The sequence below is a fragment of the Haliotis cracherodii genome, unplaced genomic scaffold (assembly GCF_022045235.1).
Source record: "Haliotis cracherodii isolate W230 unplaced genomic scaffold, xgHalCrac1.p SCAF_3, whole genome shotgun sequence".
Lineage (NCBI taxonomy): Eukaryota > Metazoa > Mollusca > Gastropoda > Lepetellida > Haliotidae > Haliotis > Haliotis cracherodii.
The window spans coordinates 69,454,170-69,472,838 of NW_027266286.1; the positions used below are offsets into that span (position 1 = coordinate 69,454,170).

General features: G+C 41.7%; 1 protein-coding gene across 1 annotated transcript in view; it reads right to left on the bottom strand.

Annotated features, from left to right (window-relative positions):
* The window catches only part of LOC139475903 (afadin-like), a 79,704-nt gene that overhangs the window by 19,515 nt on the left and 41,520 nt on the right, over positions 1-18,669 (bottom strand). The window contains exons 4-5 of the mRNA XM_071259120.1: positions 9,272-9,560; positions 849-1,006 (exon numbers count right to left, since the gene is read on the bottom strand). Of these exons, the coding sequence (XP_071115221.1) occupies positions 849-1,006; positions 9,272-9,560 (447 nt within the window). The remainder of the gene's footprint in view (positions 1-848; positions 1,007-9,271; positions 9,561-18,669) is intronic.

Consider the following 18,669-nt stretch of genomic DNA (forward strand, 5'->3'; position numbering starts at 1 on the left):
GTGGCCAATCACTCCAGCTGCCGCCATGTGCCACTAATGCCTAGCAGTTGTAGTGTGTCCGTCCAGTCAGGCCAAGCTGGCCACCAGCACAACACTGACCACATGCCGGACCTTTAGACAACCTCTGGACCTGTGTATACTGCTGGTCAGGACAGCTGAACAAATCACTCCAGACACTCATCAACATACACATATTGCACAGGCAAAAGAGATGCACTGTTTTGGGCACACAAGGCAGAAACCTTGAAAATCTGAATAATCCTTTTTGTTTTGGAAGGATACAAACTGGATGACAAGGGAAGCTCTTGAGTGTTGTTCTTATCTGAGGTTATTCATCACACAGGTGTTTCAGTTTAAAACTTTACTGTGTGATATAACAGTCGTGTTCTCATCCAGCATAACACTGGCATCAGAGCATGGGGCATTGTTGTTGAGGCAAGACTCAGAGGAAGGGGTCAGACCCAATTAACAGGGATTTAAGTTCTTGCTTTTGAACATTGCTGATTTTGAATAACAAACACATGCATAATATACTGATTGAAGCTGAGAAATTCTCCCATAACTAGGATGTGCAGGGTTCTCATCCAACAAAATAAACTTTTCTGGGTCTTCACAATAACAGCTTAAATTGCAGAGGTGCCTACCCTATATAAGCCCTGTCCGGAATATTTGGATAAAATAGGAGTAATTTTAGTATTTTTTCTTTTTTTCTCTCCGTAATGACCCCAGCAATACTCTCAATGTTAGTTTGTCAGTTTTTGGTTTTGCATTTCAATGGTTAGGATTTTGTGGAAAGTGTTTTTTTAATCCTACATTGAACTTTTGAAATGTTGACTAACTGTACCCACCTGAGCCAGACAGTATCTGGAGGGATCCTCCTTCTCAATGCCATATTTCTGCATTGCCTCTCGGATGACAGAGTTGGTGCGGTCCGACGTGGACAGTAGCAACGTCTTGTACGGAACATCAGGGCAGATAGCTTGGCCATAGATCTTCAGAATTCCACCTGGCACACAAGCAGGGTATATACATTCAGATTTTATGGACAATCAGTCAGGTAAATTCAATCACTCAGGGAGCCTAAAATATTCCCAACACTGTCAGCAATATTACAGTTGCTACATAATGGCATGCTGGACAACACAAACCAGTGGTTAATCAAATAAATACAATCCACAGCAAGGCCACACCTTGTAGCCACCAGATCCCTGTTTTAGATGTGTCTGAACACACCCCTTTATAACCTACTGCAGAGACCATATACCGATATATGGTCTCTGACATAATTCTGTCCCTATGATAAGCAAGATATACAAGCCGACAGTCAAAGGACACCAGTCATTAATAGTGACAACTTGTTCTTTTCATTCCTATAGTACGGACCAAAACAAATTCTCACACAAATTTATCATGTGTATTATTTGATCTCCATCACAATATTTAGGGTCCAATTAAATACAAATCAATTTGAATTGTTCCTCTGATCTGGTCCTGTGGAGCATCTGCAGGAGACGTGAGTCCTGAGATAAAGCAAAGTACCGCAAAGTGTTTAATTGGGCACTTGTGGACCACCGGTATCTGAAGTACCAACACCTGGGAATGACCATTCTGCCCCGGGATCAAGAGGGTCTTCCTTGTTATCTTTCATAATGGCCCAGGACCAACCAGCCAGCCAGACCAAGTCAGCCTGCCGGCCGTCTTAACCCATGGATGACAAGATGTGTGTATACAGGGGTGGCAAGGTAGCCTATGGTCTTCATCTCAGCCTCCAAACAGATGACCATGGTTCAGTTAACAGATAGGTCACATTTAAAAAAAAAAAATGTGCATATCTGTTTTGATCTCAGAGTGAGTGAGTTTGGTTTAACGCCTCTTTGAACAGTATTGATATATTACTGTGAAACCAACTATTTTTTAATCTGGAAACATAATTGGGTTGAACCTGGAATTGAACCCACCATAACAAATTTCTGGAGTGCCCAAGGGAAGCAACTGTGCACAGTGAATTGTTGCACCTTAAGACGACTGGGCCATGTGTGAGCCCAACGATATTTTTTTCAGTACATATCAAAAAATTATATTTAATCCCTTGAATAGATCCCCTTAACAAGACAAAGACAAACTCATTTCCACACCATAAAATGTAGCGCTAAGGTAGCTCATATGACTGAAGCTTAGGTGATAATAAACAGTACATTTTTTCAAGTAATACCTCAATAAAATACTTCATTCTAAGGTTTCATCACATCTAAACTTTTCAATGGAAAAAAAATGATCCCGCACCATATTTAGAAAGAACACTTGTCAATTTCTCTTCCCAAATCCTTGTTACCAAAACACTAATTAACCTTGACCTTGTATGTCATGAGTCAGCCATGGGGTTAACGACATTCAACATCACCTCTACCCTGCTGATGGTGGCTGAGGGAAGTTCCCCTAGTTCTCTCTATTCACCCCCTGACCTGTGTAAGATGACACTGCAGCAACATTAGACTGCGTCCTCTACACAACTCTGTCTCATGTCACCTCATGATATATAGAAATGTTTATTTACTATGAAGGAAAATAATATGTAATATCTCTATATATAATGTAGATTATGTACATCAAACTCTCGTGTCTATAATTATATTTGGTTGTTTGTTGTTTAATGCCGCACTCAGCAATATTCCAGCTACTTGACAGAGGTCTGTAAATAATCCGAGTCTGGACCGGACAATCCAGTGATTAAGGTAATAAGCATACACAGTTGGCATCGATGACACGCATCAACCAAGTCAGCCAGTCTGACCACCCAATCCTGTCAGTTGCCTTTTACGACAAGCATAATTACCTTTTATGGCACATATGGGTTGCTGAAGACCAATTCTAACCCGGATCCATTCAAATAATTTCAACACTACTCCGGATGTTGCCGTTCATATTTATATTATAACTCACTCACTCATTCACACACTGATGGATCTTGTCATGCACGCAAGAATCATATAAACAAAGGACAAGCACACACCAAGCTCCTGATTAGCTGCTCAAAGATTCCAGCTCTGCTTCAAGTCTTTTGATGTGTAATAAACAATGCAGGATCTGCTTTATCTGGACAAAACCCCATTCCACTGATAAACCTGATCCCACCAGACTCATAGGCCCTGTGATCCCCACTCTCAAGGTGGGCATAAACCCTTGTAATATTATTTTGAACTATCCTCTTCAAAGGACCTTGCAGCCAATTATACTTCCACCACAGAGGAACAATGTTAACATTAGTTTTGCTATCCCAAGCCACATTTCTGCCCTCTGGCATCAATGGTACAGCCCTGGTATTTATTAAGCCTCATCCCTTTGTCTTGACCAAGTGATGAATCAGCTCCCAGTCCCTCCTGCACTCCAGTCCCAGGATCCCGGCACAACTGGCTGCTATCAGGTTATTCCTGGTGTGACACAATTAATTGGCGGGACATCCAGGGAACAATTAGACAAGGTGATAGGGTCTGTGGGAGGTCACCCATAATGCAATGTCTGGTATGTGATAGGGACAGAGAAGGGGTAGGGCTGACTGCCATTTTATTTTCCATCTGACTTGATTGGCTATGATTTAGTGCACAAACAAACCTTGTTACATTGGACTTTCAGAAAGCCTCAATGAGAATACATTACTTAGTTATCTACGAAACGTAAAACAGTAGAATATGAACTCCTGATAACTCATTCCTCTTGGGCCCCGTGGGCAAATGATATGTTTATTGTTTTTAGTTCGATTACCATGGCCATATCAGTGAGTGAGTGAGTATGGTTTTACGCCGCTTTTAGCAATATTCCAGGAATATCACTGCGGGGGACACCAGATCTGGGCTTCACACATTGTACCCAGGTCGGGAATAGAACCCGGGTCTTAGGCCATATCAGTACAACCACTGAGTGCTTCCGCTGCATATATAACATACATTTCTTTTACCTTGAAAATAATTAAAGCATACTCCTCACTATAATATAGTCAGGATTAGCAGAAAATCGGATGATGGCAATGAAGAGAAAAATAGGATTTTTCATGTTTAACAAGTAGCTTAGAACCTGCTCATTCACTTGAAAACAATCCTGTTTTACTTCAATACAAGAATATTTGTAAACAATTTAAACTTAATGTCAAATAACAACAGGTTTGACAACACCCCTTACATAATATCCCTTGCAAATATAGTTTGTAGAAACATTAGCCAACATATTTCTAAATTCAAAACCTGAAATAGCAATGTTTTCTAAGAAAATCCACTAATCAAAATCAAACTTTGCACTGCACCTCTCCTATTAAGAAGGAAACTGTTCCCTAAATTTGAAAAGTATCCATGCCATAGTTTTTAAGTTGAAGGTCACACAAATGTATAAGTAAAAATATTCTTAGTAAAAAAATTGAAATTTTCTATGAAATTACAAATGTTGATATCAAACTTTGCTCTGCACCCCTCTATAGGTATAAAAAGTGTTCACAAAGATTGAAAAGAATTTATATAGTAGCTAACAGGTTAAACGTCACACAAACAAATCTCCTTGGAAGGAAGTCCTTGGTATAACTATACCCGCCGTTTTAGGTAGATGTAAGTACAAAATCTGTCAATCATTATGAAGCTTGGGGCCAGAACCGATTGTTTCTGACTACTTTCAACTGTAAACGGAACTCGTTCCATGCACTGCACAGCCCAAGCTGCTGTCTGTGGGGGGTATTCTCCCCGCACACCCTGGTGCTACAGAGCCTGGGAAGACACTGCACACTTGAGTCCAGGTCTATAAATTCACATGTACATGACTTCTCTGCCCCACCAACTACAAGGTACATAGGGTCTGGGAACGAAACACAGTGGTTTTCTTCAGCTCACGCTCCTGTTACTAGTCCACAGTGGTTGTCTTCAACTCACGCTCCTGTTACTGTTATCTTCGACTTACATTTAGTCCAAGAAATAAAGTTATCTTTCTTAAAAATGTATATCTATAAAATAAAAAGTAAAATCCAAATGGAGTACACAACAAACAGCCGAAGCAATCTAGAAATGCCACATCATTCCGGACTTGAGTTTGATTTTTGAAATTTATTTAAAACTACTGTAATTGAAGAGTTCTGAACAATTTGAAAACAATTTCAGTAACATCAAAGCTGCTGGAAACAACTGTAATGTCAAGGACGTCAAGAAAGTGTTAAGTCAAGGTCAAGACTTGTAGGGCCAGTTGAGATGTCAAAAAAGTGTTAAGTCAAGGTACCTACAAAACAGTCAAGACTTGTAGGGCCAGTTGAGATGTCAAGAAAGTGTTAAGTCAAGGTCAAGACTTGTAGGGCCAGTTGAGATGTCAAGAAAGTGTTAAGTCAAGGTACCTACAAAACAGTCAAGACTTGTAGGGCCAGTTGAGATGTCAAGAAAGTGTTAAGTCAAGGTACCTACAAAACAGTCAAGACTTGTAGGGCCAGTTGAGATGTCAAGAAAGTGTTAAGTCAAGGTACCTACAAAACAGTCAAGACTTGTAGGTACAGTAAACTTCGTCTATAACGAACACACGGATATATGCTGTGCATATATTTGTATTCTATTGTGTATTCAATGTTTAATTAGTCATGTTCATGTTATGTACCCTGCCCCCTGTGGGAGTTTATGTACAATAAATAGTCCTCTTCTTCTTCATGCTTATTCCAAACTATGGTTATAACAAACTAAAATTAGTGATCCATTTGGGTTCGAAATAACCGTAGTTTACTGTATGTGTGAAGACTTCCAGAAAAGGCTTCTGTGAGGCAGCCACTTTAGTGTCATCTAGCCAAGATAGGACACGATAGTGTGAGCAGTACCTGAACCGGTCTGGATCTGACAGCAGAGGAAACCAGCCAGGTCACAACAGAAAGACTTTGTGGAGATCACGGTTAAAACTGGTCTTCAGCAAGAGGATCTGGTGGTCAGGCTCCCTGACTAGGTTGATGCATATCATCAAATCCCAGTTGAGTAAATCAAAGCTCATGATGTCAATCACTGGTTTGTCTGGTCCAGACACGATTTACAAACCACCATGATATTAGATGGAATTATTGGTGAGTGCATCATAAACAACAAATGAAACACTGCTGAAAGTGCCAGATGACCTGTCATTCAAGAAATGACTAGTCAGCAACTTGAAGCATGGCACACTGAGGACATTCTGCCCAGGTATCCAAACAGCCAAAGTGTATTCCATGTGAAGCAAATAAGTGAATAACACAAGATAGACATATTTCTGCCAGTCAAGAGGATGTGATTGTATGTCCGAACCATTATCTGCGTATTCCTTTCCTCCCTGTTGATCACCTGGAGCACAGCGCCCCTGGAATCCATCAGGTGTAAACTCACATGGTACATGCATGTTTCACAAGCAGGACACAACAGGTACAAGTCAGGTAGGATTACATGCTTGTCTGCAGGCATCCCACAGGTCCAGTGAATACAAATACAAGGAACAAATGGCCATACCATGCACAGGCTGTTAACAAGATGATGAACTGGTACCTGGGCCAGCAAGTACATAGTCACAGGGGAGGTTCATCTGAGGCAAGGGGTGTGCACGATGTGTTCAGCTGAAGCAGGGTGTGCACGATGTGTTCAGCTGAAGCAAGGTGTGCACGATGTGTTCAGCTGAAGCAGGGTGTGCACGATGTGTTCAGCTGAAGCAAGGTGTGCACGATGTGTTCAGCTGAAGCAGGGTGTGCACGATGTGTTCAGCTGAAGCAAGGTGTGCACGATGTGTTCAGCTGAAGCAGGGTGTGCACGATGTGTTCAGCTGAAGCAGGGTGTGCACGATGTGTTCAGCTGTAGCAGGGTGTGCAAGATGTGTTCAGCTGAAGCAGTGTGTGCACGATGTGTTCAGCTGAAGCAGGGTGTGCACGATGTGTTCAGCTGAAGCAAGGTGTGCACGATGTGTTCAGCTGAAGCAGGGTGTGCATGATGTGTTCAGCTGAGGCAAGGTGCACGATGTGTTCAGCTGAAGCAGGGTGTGCGCGATGTGTTCAGCTGAGGCAAGGTGCATGATGTGTTCAGCTGAAGCAAGGTGCATGATCTGTTCAGCTAAAATTCATATCATTCATATCAATTAATATTCTCATATCAATGGCAGTTTGCATGCGTACCATTCATAATACTCACTATCAACAAATAATGCCTCAAGAATGCACATAATCCTGTCATAATTTCCTCATAATGACCATGATAATGGCACTTTGTCCTCTAATGTATTTCACCCCAGACCTCAGTATCTGGTCCAGTCTGTTGGCTCTTTGAAGTGAGTTCTTCACCAGTACCTGCCATCCCTGTGGCCGGCCACACAAACACAGACAACAAACACTGTCTCCACACTCGCAGTGGGATGCAGTGACCAAACAACACTGTGCTGCTAAAATCCACCATTAACAGCACTCAAGGAGCAGAGCAAGCACACAGTCTCTTGCCAACAGAGCGACATGAAGCAGGGACACATTATTCTTTATTATCATTTTCATATATCAGTTTTTAGGAACTGTTTTCTTTCTGCTTTTTACTCTTTACTGTTGCACCCAGAATTAACAAGTTGATCAGCACCTACACAATTACATGCTATTAACAGTAATTCAATTTAATACAGTGGGTATCAATGAGTTGAGAGAGATTTATATTTACCAGTAAACCAATGATAATAAATTGTTCCCTAGTCCTAACTGGTATCCTTTACCATTCAGAGACACCAATTTAGAAAACAATTCGACTACAGACAATACAAATATGGTGAAACACCTCATTTAAAAAATCCTCCAAAACTCTCTTGTAAAGAAATCTCAGTAAATTCATTTCTGATAGTCAAAATATCCACATGATCAGGCATCACATGTTAATTTACAAAATTTAATATATATATTCCATAAAAACGATAAAAACCACTTCGAAAACTAATTCCCAAGTGTGGGGGTCCTGTCTGGCTAGCCACAAAGTAGCACTAGTGCACGGGGCATGACACATCATTGCATGCAGGGCTTCCAGTTGCCGCTGTAAGCTCCTGATCTATGGCCAAGACATGCCACCTTGCCCTGCGAATACTTTCATACAGTCATGTTAAATTGTTGCAACAACAACTGAATAGGACCAAGTTTTACAAATGCCTCCATGTGAGAATAACTGGAATTACTTTGCTGAGTTGACATTTCGGACATGATTGGGGCATAAAGGGTCCTGTTACCACAGGGCTGTGTGGGACAGGGAACTATGTCATTTCCAGTTCTCACTGAGATTAAGTGCCCTAGTGGCAGGCTCAAAGGATTGAATATCATGCTTATTGTCATTTTATGAATGTTCTTGAAATGGACTGTAACAAAATTCGGGTGTAACACCTAGCTGTAATACCATTGACAGGTATATTGAGATCTTTATCAAAATCAACACCTTCTCTTGGGCATCTGGATCTTTATCCAGTAGTGAAGAAGTGCATATCTGTGGCTTGTGTCTACTTCGTCATTCGTCAACTGCTAAGAAATGCCTATCAAGCAATCTTAATCCAGTATTTATTGAAAACATTTCTGTTTCTCTTGCATCAGTTTTATATACTCATGTCAATGGTGATGATACATGTTCAAATTGCTGAAGACTTGGATTAGGCACTCTTCAAGAGTCAATATGGCACACACAAACCTCTCTTAAAGACTGAAGACAGCATACTGATAATGTCAGAGGTTGGCGTATGCTGACATACTAAACCGGCCACTTGAGAGCCGAAAACTCAACAATCTTCGCCCACACAAAGAAACCATTTTGACCATCAAAGACTCACTGCAATCATCACCAACCAAACCAGACTATTTCGCCTTGACATAAGAGTGAGTCAGTGAGTAGGAACGGTTTAGTGCCAAATTTAGCCATGTTCCAGCCATATCACAGCAAGGGGATACTGGAAATGGGCTTCGCACAGTGTACCCATGTGGCAATCAAACTCGTCATGAAATATGGGCTGCCCCATCACCCTAGGAACATTTGTTTGTTTTTTTAAGCCAAACTCAGCAATATTCCAGCTAAATGTTAGCAGCCAAATAATCAAGTTTGGACCACACACTCAAGTGATTGACATCATGGGCATCAATCTAAGCAATTGGGATACGATGACAGGTATCAAACAAGCCAGCGAGCCAGACCACCTAATCTTATGACAAGCATGGGTTGTTGAAGATCAGTTCTACCCTGGATGATCACAGGGGCGACCTCTGAGCGTGTGAACAGCAGTGAACACTTCCTGAGTTGATTCTCACCTGAGTCACTGGTGCCATCATTCCCCTGCATCTGCTGCAGCTTCTTTTCCAACTTCTGCTGGCGCCGGCGCCGCATGACGGCCTCAGGGTTGGAGATGCTCCTGGTGAAGCTGTTCTCTGGGAGCTCATTGTACAGTCTCTCCGCCACACTGCTGTCATTCTTGTCCAAATTCTCCTTGTTCTTATCTTTCTCTCGTTTCTTCTTTTCTTTCTTCTCTCGTTTCGAAAGCTTCCGTTTGAAGCCCTGGTCAACAGCTGCTTTCTCCTGTTCAGGCCAATCTCCTGTGGCCTGGAAATAATCGCAGAAAACAAACTTTGAAATATAGTCATACGAAACAAAGATGGTCAATAAAAAACGTTTCATCAGATGGTATCTATTTTAACTATCAGGGACATAACAAATACAATATATGTTGGCTTAAATAAAGTCATTCCCAAAATGAGAATCATATTATCATGGTATGCTGTCTTTGTGTCTAGAGTGAGCGAGTGAGTTGGGGTTTAACACTGCTTTGAACAGTATTCCAGTTATCCACAGCATGTCAGCTTAATGTTGAGAATTGAAAGCCCAAAGTGATGCAGGTCTCTTACATTCACCACTTTTGTGAATTTTCCACGAACATGGGTATGGTTCTGACAAAATCAAGGCGAACTTGGATTCGAACCCATAATCATAGGTTCCTGGTTTGTCCAAGGGACGCAATTCGGCAAAACATCATGTATTGTCATAATACTGAAGTATTAATACAAAATTCACAGAAAATGTTTATGAAGTTATGAAAGGCACACAGAAGATAGCTCATCACTTAAATTCACAGCGTTCCTGGCTCTTGCGGTGTCGTAATATCAGGAGAGAAAAAACAGATAAGTTACAAGGGATGATCAACCTAACCACCCAACTGTAACATCTGATACATCTCATCTTTGTAACAAAGAACAGTGAAGGTTCTGTAACCTAAACCAAAATTCCATATACCATTTCATTTAATACAATCCTTAATCAATAAACATTTTAAGCAAACCCAACTACATATACATACTCGCTACTACAAAAGTGTTTCCCATCACATCACTTGTTATTCAGGAAGTACTCAGCACTTCCAGCCAGTGTTACAAGTGGAAGCAATAATCCACCAATAGTTATGTAATACATTACCACCTTATCATAAACCACCCCCATCGCCCAGCACTTTCTTACCACCAACACAACATTATGATATCTTGACCTCAGCTATCGCCATCAGGATACGTCAATTTCATGAATGGGCATTCATTTCCCTACTCAGGCAGCGATAACGACTGTGGAACAAACTCGTGCCACATGTCCCCACCAACACCCACCGCACATGGACAAGGCAGGCAAATGCTTAGACTCATAAAATAAATAATCTTAGAAACCAGCAACTACATATGAATTGAAAAGAAGTCCCAAACCCGAAGGAAATGTGGACTTCTTTATTTAGGGCTATAGAATTAAGTGAGTGAGTAGGGTTTAATGCAGCTTTTTAAGCAATATTCCAGCAATATCACAATGATCTACACCAGAAATGGGCTTCACACATTGTATCCATGTTGGGAATCGAACCCTGGTCTTTTCGGCTTGACGAGCAAAAGGGGAGAAAAGAGCCCTCAGTCTTTGGCGTGATGAGCGAACGCATTAACCACTAGGCTACAACACTGCTCCCTAAAGCATTCGAGTGAGTGAGTGAGTGAGTGAGTGAGTGAGTCGTCAGTCAGTCAGTGAGTCATCAGTGAGTCAGTCAGTCAGTCAGTCAGTCAGTCAGTCAGTCAGTCAGTGTTTTACGCTGCTTTTAGCAATAGTCCAGCAATATCACGGCAAGGAAAATCAGAATTTGGCTTCACACATTGTACCCATGTGGGGAATCAAATCAAGGTTTTTGGTGTGAAACTTTAACCACAAGGATGTAACCCCACTGCTACCTATGGGCAATCCCACTACTCCCCATAGGCTACCCCACTGCTCCCCATAGCCTACCCCACTGCTCCCCATAGCCTACCCCACTGCTCCCCGTAGCCTACCCCACTGCTCCCCGTAGCCTACCCCACTGCTTCCCGTAGCCTACCCCACTGCTCCCCTAGCCTACCCCACTGCTTCCCGTAGCCTACCCCACTGCTCCCCATAGCCTACCCCACTGCTCCCCATAGCCTACCCCACTGCTCCCCGTAGCCTACCCCACTGCTTCCCGTAGGCTACCCCACTGCTCCCCATAGCCTACCCCACTGCTTCCCGTAGCCTACCCCACTGCTCCCCATAGCCTACCCCACTGCTCCCCATAGCCTACCCCACTGCTTCCCGTAGCCTACCCCACTGCTCCCCATAGCCTACCCCACTGCTCCCCATAGCCTACCCCACTGCTCCCCGTAGCCTACCCCACTGCTCCCCATAGCCTACCCCACTGCTCCCCATAGCCTACCCCACTGCTCCCCATAAAGTACCCCACTGCTCCCCGTAGGCTACCCCACTGCTCCCCATAGGCTACCCCACTGCTCCCTGTAGGTTACCTCACTGCACCCCATAGGCTACCTCACTGCACCCCATAGGCTACCCCACTGCTCCCCATAGGCTACCCCACTGCTCCCCATAGCCTACCCCACTGCTTCCCGTAGCCTACCCCACTGCTCCCCATAAAGTACCCCACTGCTCCCCATAAAGTACCCCACTGCTCCCCATAGCCTACCCCACTGCTCCCCGTAGCCTACCCCACTGCTCCCCATGGGCTAAACCTCCTGATGCAAGGTTGATACATGTGACCTGCATCCAGCAACAAAGATGGCCTACACTGTCCCACTAATGAAGTCATGCTTGATCAACAAACCAGACCTAATTCCAGTCATGTCTTGTAATAAAACCGTCTATCATTAATATATTATGTACCTGTCCCAAGAAGTTGATTGTTCTGGGAGTTCAACTATGTCTTGCGTTGGTGCTGGACTGTATTGAAACCAGCTCACCTGGATCTGACTCCAGTATGTCGGCACACGCTGCTAATTAACGTAATTGACAACTATACTACCATGCAATGAATGTTAGGAAACTCATAGTATTATGAGGTGCAGGCTCGATGCAGTGTTACAGTGTAGAAATGGACTGAGCTGCATACTGTATTAGATAATGTGCCATGGGCCAATGGTAGTATGTCAACTATGCAGACATATTACTTCAAAGATCCTATTACCATATTTAATCAAAATAATTCCCTACATCCTTGTTCATGTAATATGAAATATATATAGACATGGTTATTTCAAGAAGCCTAATCCGTTATCTGATTCAACATAGTGTTTGATAATCCATCAGGTAAAAACTTGTTAGGGGTTTAGCCACTAGTTGGAAGCCTGAATCTTGTAAAATTCTGACATTGTTGGAATATTCCTAAAGGCGGCATAAAAACACTCACTCACTCACTGATCGTAAAATGTTCACAATCATGTTCACTTGGCATTAAATAAGTCCAAGTGAATATCACAATTTAAATCACATCAAACATGACAGTTACTTCATCTGAATTACATTGATCATGAAATTCCATTCCAGAGCCCCATTCCACAAAGTGATCTTAGCGCTACTATTGTCGTAACTCTATGTTAAAATATGGGAGTTACGATCATCTTATCGCTAAGATCGCTTTATAGCACGGGGCCCTGGTCACTCAGGACACAGGGACCAACTTTAGTTATACACACACCTTTAATCCCTGGGCACTTTGCATGTCAAGTTCCCTCCAAAACAATTTACCAACATGACTATTTTCATAATATTGTACCTTCAAAACAAAAAATTGATGTGGAGAATATTAACATCTTTTCACATAGCTCAGTTGACAATTTCCTGAATCCACCTCGAGGTGACAACAGTCATCAATCAGATATTCACCCCAGGCAAGCTAGGCAGGCCCCACGTTAGCCGAACATGACCTCGCACATGATACATACCTACCCTACACCACCCTGCTGCACTGGTGAGGACAGGGAGAATTCCCGTCAAATCCAGGCATTGATAACAAGGGGCATTTTGTCTGACTTAACAGGGGGCAATTACTTTACACCACAATAACCATAAAAGCCAATGATCCTTCTCGGAGATTTAGGTCTGAAACGGATGCAATTGATGTTGGCCTGAGATCTGATGTCAACACAGTATAGATTTATATAGGTCTAGAGTGGATGTCGTTATTATTAGCTGTCATGCCATCGATCGGTATGTGACGACCATCTTCTGTCTGCTAGATGTTTCATGAAGTCACATCTATCAGAATAGATATATCAGTAACAACAAATTACCAGCAGGACTGAGTTTTATAAAGACTTGCAAAAGAATATAAGGAAATGATTATTAGTTTAAATCATAATTTCTAGATTTTATATATAATAAAAACAAGTTATTCCTATAAAAGAATGGCATCCTTCGAGTGTCCACTAATCTAGACTTGCCAATCATAAGAACAGAGTTACTGTACATCCATGGACTCATTCAGTACAGCCCTGGGGAAAGCCTACCAGGCAGCCAGTAAAGGTAAATACCCATGAACACAGCAACACCCAGTACAGGGGACAAAGTAGTCCTGCACCATGACCGTGGAATATATTTATTTTATGAAAAAATAATAATCTAGAAATGCATACAAAAGCAAGTCTAGCCAGCTCAAGCTAGCTCTATTCCAGCATAGGGAATTTTTTTATTTTTAGAGTCAAGAAGGATATTGTGTAATATAAGATTTCAGAGACTAAATGTTAGTCTAGGGACAAAGTCCCAAAGGGAATCACAAGAGTGAGTGAGTGAGTGAGTGAGTGAGTGAGTGAGTGAGTGAGTGAGTGAGTGAGAGAGAGAGAGAGAGAGAGAGAGGTTTTACGCCGCTCTCAGCACTAACACTTCAGGAAACACATTGTAAGCATGGAGGAACTCAAACCTGGACCTTCCCCATGACCAGGAAATGCTGTAACCACTAGACTACCCTACCTCCATGAATCACAACAGATATAATAATATCTGCAGTCATTAAACAAGTGGCTGGCTGAAGAACACCCACACTATTGCAATAAAGTACACAGAACATAAACACATCCCACCTACCCCACCACCTACCAAAAACCCATGTCAAATGATCACAGCAGGTCATTGACTGTTGCAATTAATAACGTCAGGTGATATAAAAAGCAACTAAATTACAAATTTTGGAAATAAAAAGGTATATCTACTATAATACCCAGAAAGATATCTTAAAAAAATATCCACTACACCATTTGACTGTGGCCTAACTATTCAGAATTTCATATTTCTACCAAACAACTTTCATAATCAGTTGTCGCCATAAACCAGTCTCAATGTCTTCCAGCCAACAACATAGTACATCCTTGTACAATAGCGGAAGAAGCTAAGTGGTGATTACAACATTCTTTTCACACACAAAAAACACTTTCGAGTTTGAGCGTAACTGAGTCAAAGGGTTCTCCTCCTGCGGTGAACAATGTTGGAGGACTTAACAGCCCCCATCAACATTGACTTGCTATGTGGTACATGAGGCTGGCGTTTGATGCCTCATTTGGGAAGATTAGCAGCCAAGCTGAGGACCATACCTCATTTTACCTCCATCACTGAAGGTCAGAGGTGAGATGTGCAGGAGCATCTTATCTTGCAACACAAAAGCTTAAGGCTACAGATTATAGCTCCAGAAGAACAGCTTGTGACGGACTTGGTAATTGGTGTCAATTTGTATAGAACATTAAATGATGACTAACCCTTTGAAGACACTTCTACATTGAGCTGCAAACAGCACAGATGGTGTCTTGTATGGTCATAATGTTGATTTGATTGAATCTTGCTCATCAAATTAATACCTTCCATCAATTAATCATCTACCTAAAATAACAATTTCCATATTAAAGGAGCATTAACCTGAAATCATACCGGGGATTTAACTAGATCTGCTTGACGGACAATATTCGGCTCCACATCTGCAGTAAATATAAGCAGACATTCCCAAAATGACATTTCCCTATTTATGCTGGTATAGATATAACTAATGGTATGTCATGTTTATAAGTATCTTTATTCCCATGTTCAGATAGTTTGTACCCTGTTCTATTCTGTACAATAAACGTCTGTGATTCTTCCTCGTAATAACAAGACCAATATAGAGGAAGAGGCATGATGCTTAGTTTAACATTACTGCATTGAATGCTATGTTCAAATTCAATGTTAAAATACATCTGAACTTCAGAAAATAACCACATTAAAACAAATTACTATTGCCAACAAAATAACATTTTTCCAATTTGCCTGCCATAGGCACTTAGTGTAGACTCCTAGATGAATCCCTGCATAAAAATATGTCTCAATCTAAATTTCTAATTTACTAGCCCCGAGATATGGGAAAAAAACATTTCTAATACTGATGAAAGCATTCAAAAATAAATTACCCAAACATAGAATATTTTTAATAAATCCTTCCACTCGCTTATTCCATCTTTACCTATCCACAAGTGGCTTTGAAATGAAATACCAAGGGCCTATATCTATGTGTGGTTGTGGAATGGTGGCCTTTCTTAACAACGGTAACTCAAGCCCCGTCATGAGATAACTGCCATTGTTATTGGCCCAAGCTGATTAGCTGGGGAAGAGACAAGCATGTACTGCCATTCCTGGAAGGATTGTAGGGGTCAGGCATGAGGAGGGAGGGACATGTTCTGGGGAAGCAAGGGGGGATTGAAGTGAGGCAAGACTTATGTTTTTATCCAGATGCAACAGTGGCAGATCTTGTCCAGCAGTGGAGACTTTCTGGAAGAATGTTTCAGGATATTATTGTATGTGTTTTAGCATTTCTGGAGAATGTTTTATGAAGAATGTCTACGATCCAGAAAGATAAAGTACACATGAAACATGAACACATTTCATTGAAGTATCATGTTTGTTCCCACGGCAACAGCATTGACATGATGAGCTGAATCTTAATTTAAACTGAACAAACTACATCAGCTTTTTGTTTCCAGCAAGACACAACTGTTTTATTGTCTCAGCATCTTGTATGTAACTTCTGTTTCAAATTATTTGATCAAGTCTAAAATATCTCGAGAGATTTACCTCGACCTGCTTAGAAGTTGCCCCAAATCTGAAGTAAATGTCACTTAAATGTCCCAAATTTAAATTAACACTTTGCCAATCATGTTATTATAGTAAAAACAATGTTTAATCATAGTTTTTCAAATACGACTTTCATTTCACCGACAACAGGACCAATAAACATGTTTAATGTTTAGCCTTACATTTTTGCATCGAAGGAAATATTAGAATACCACTGAATTTAAGGAAACAAGGACTTATAAGAAAAAACACATTTTGAACAAAAGTATTTTTTCCCTCGATTTGTCTGCCAAGGGTACTTTGGAATTGTTGATAAATCCCTGGTACGTTTACAATGAAACTGAATGAAACCAACACTGACATTATCTGATGAAACCGAGCCTCTGAAACCATGCAGGCATCCAATTGTTCCAGCATCTCATGTACAGATAGTCTTACACATGATCTCCATGTACACAAAGGTATGCATGGGCTGGGTATATGAGGGAACCAGTGACAGAAATGGCAAGCTGACACAAGAGCACTGTAGGTGTTACCCAATACCTAACATGATAGCCTGCAGTTCAGCACACCATCAGTGTCCAATGGCTTAATAGACCTGCTCATGTTACAATGGATACTGATAAATTAGTGATTTAAAATATTTTGTGACAAGATGTTCACTTGAGACTATTCAGTTTCATGAAGATGTTGAGCTGGTTGTGTAGACTAACATCTAGTCTCTGAAATGATACTGCAGTAATCTAGACTCGCCAAACATTATAGACTTGCATGGGCTGTATTTGGTATATATTTGTATCAGGGTCTGTAAGACAGACTACTGGTTGTGCAGTGCAGATCATTCCTGAACATCACTTCCAGTTCCAAATTCAATCGGTCCCAGTAAAAATTGAAGCTGATTTTAAGTTATTTCAGTGCATCTCGCTGACTTAACCTCTTCAAGAGGCTAAAAGGTTATCTCCCCATGGCCATCTGCACTGGTTGTAGGTTCTAGTCTGTGGTTCAGTAGTTTCACTTAACTCAACTAATCATTGTCGACGACCTCTAAACAAGATCTCATGACATTCTCTGCAGCAACAAGATTCCAAATTAAGTGCCTTTACTAAGCAGGCAAATAGGAAACAAAAATTATTTTTGCGCAAAATTGGGATTTAGTTTTTATTTTCTTAACTTCAGAGGCATAGTAAGATCGCATTCAATACAACAATGCCAATTGTCTTTACTGAACCTGCCATCAGTAAAGTGGAAGTCGCAATACAAAGCCATAATTATTAGTAATACCTACATGAACATGATTTGGCAATTTGTACTTCCAATGTGGAATTTGTACTGGCATTTACAGCAGACTTAGGGTTGAATATAGGCCTCAGAGCAAGTTATATAAATGTTGTTCTTTGTTGTAAACACCCTCCTGGTTACATTCATAATCCCACGCATGCAATGATGTAGCACCATCCCCTATTGTCTTCCCTAATATTCACTGCCAATTCACTGGATCCTATCATCTAATCCAGATCGTCTCAACAAGTGCAACCTTGCACCTCTTTTATGTTCACTGAAACTTGTCCCTAATACAGATAACTTCTTTCCAACCTTGGCGTCAACGTCCTTAATGGAGTTTTGTTATCAACACACACTTCAAGCAGTATCTCAAACCAAGTTATCCCCTGAACATGTCCTTTAGCAAACTTAGCTTCCTCCTTACTAAACATGATACTGCGTCCTCGTTGACTGTCATCCCTTCCTCTTCCTGGTGGTGCCACTTCATATCTGTCATAATGTCACACACCCTCCTTTTGAGGGGCTTCATCTTCAGAGCCATGCCAACCTATCAGACCTGTCTACTGGAGGAGCATCTTGTCCTTGTTTGACCCGCCACCTTACTGCAGCCTCACTCCCCCTATCAGGATATACCCCTAACCCGACCCTCAAATCCCACAGGCTTTTTGCAGAGGCATATCCTGTTGGGATATTACTCCTCTCCCAGTCCTCACTGAGACCTCACTTCACGTGTTGGGATCGTCAGTCCTCACTGAGACCTCACTTCATGTGTTGGGATCATCAGTCTTCACTGCAACCTCATTCCACGTGTTGGGATCATCAGTCTTCACTGAGACCTCACTCCACGTGTTGGGATCACTCCTACCCCAGACCTCACTGAGACCTCATTCCACGTGTTGGGATCACTCCTACCCCAGGCCTCACTGAGACCTCATTCCACGTGTTGGGATCACTCCTACCCCAGACCTCACTGAGACCTCATTCCACGTGTTGGGATCACTCCTACCCCAGACCTCAC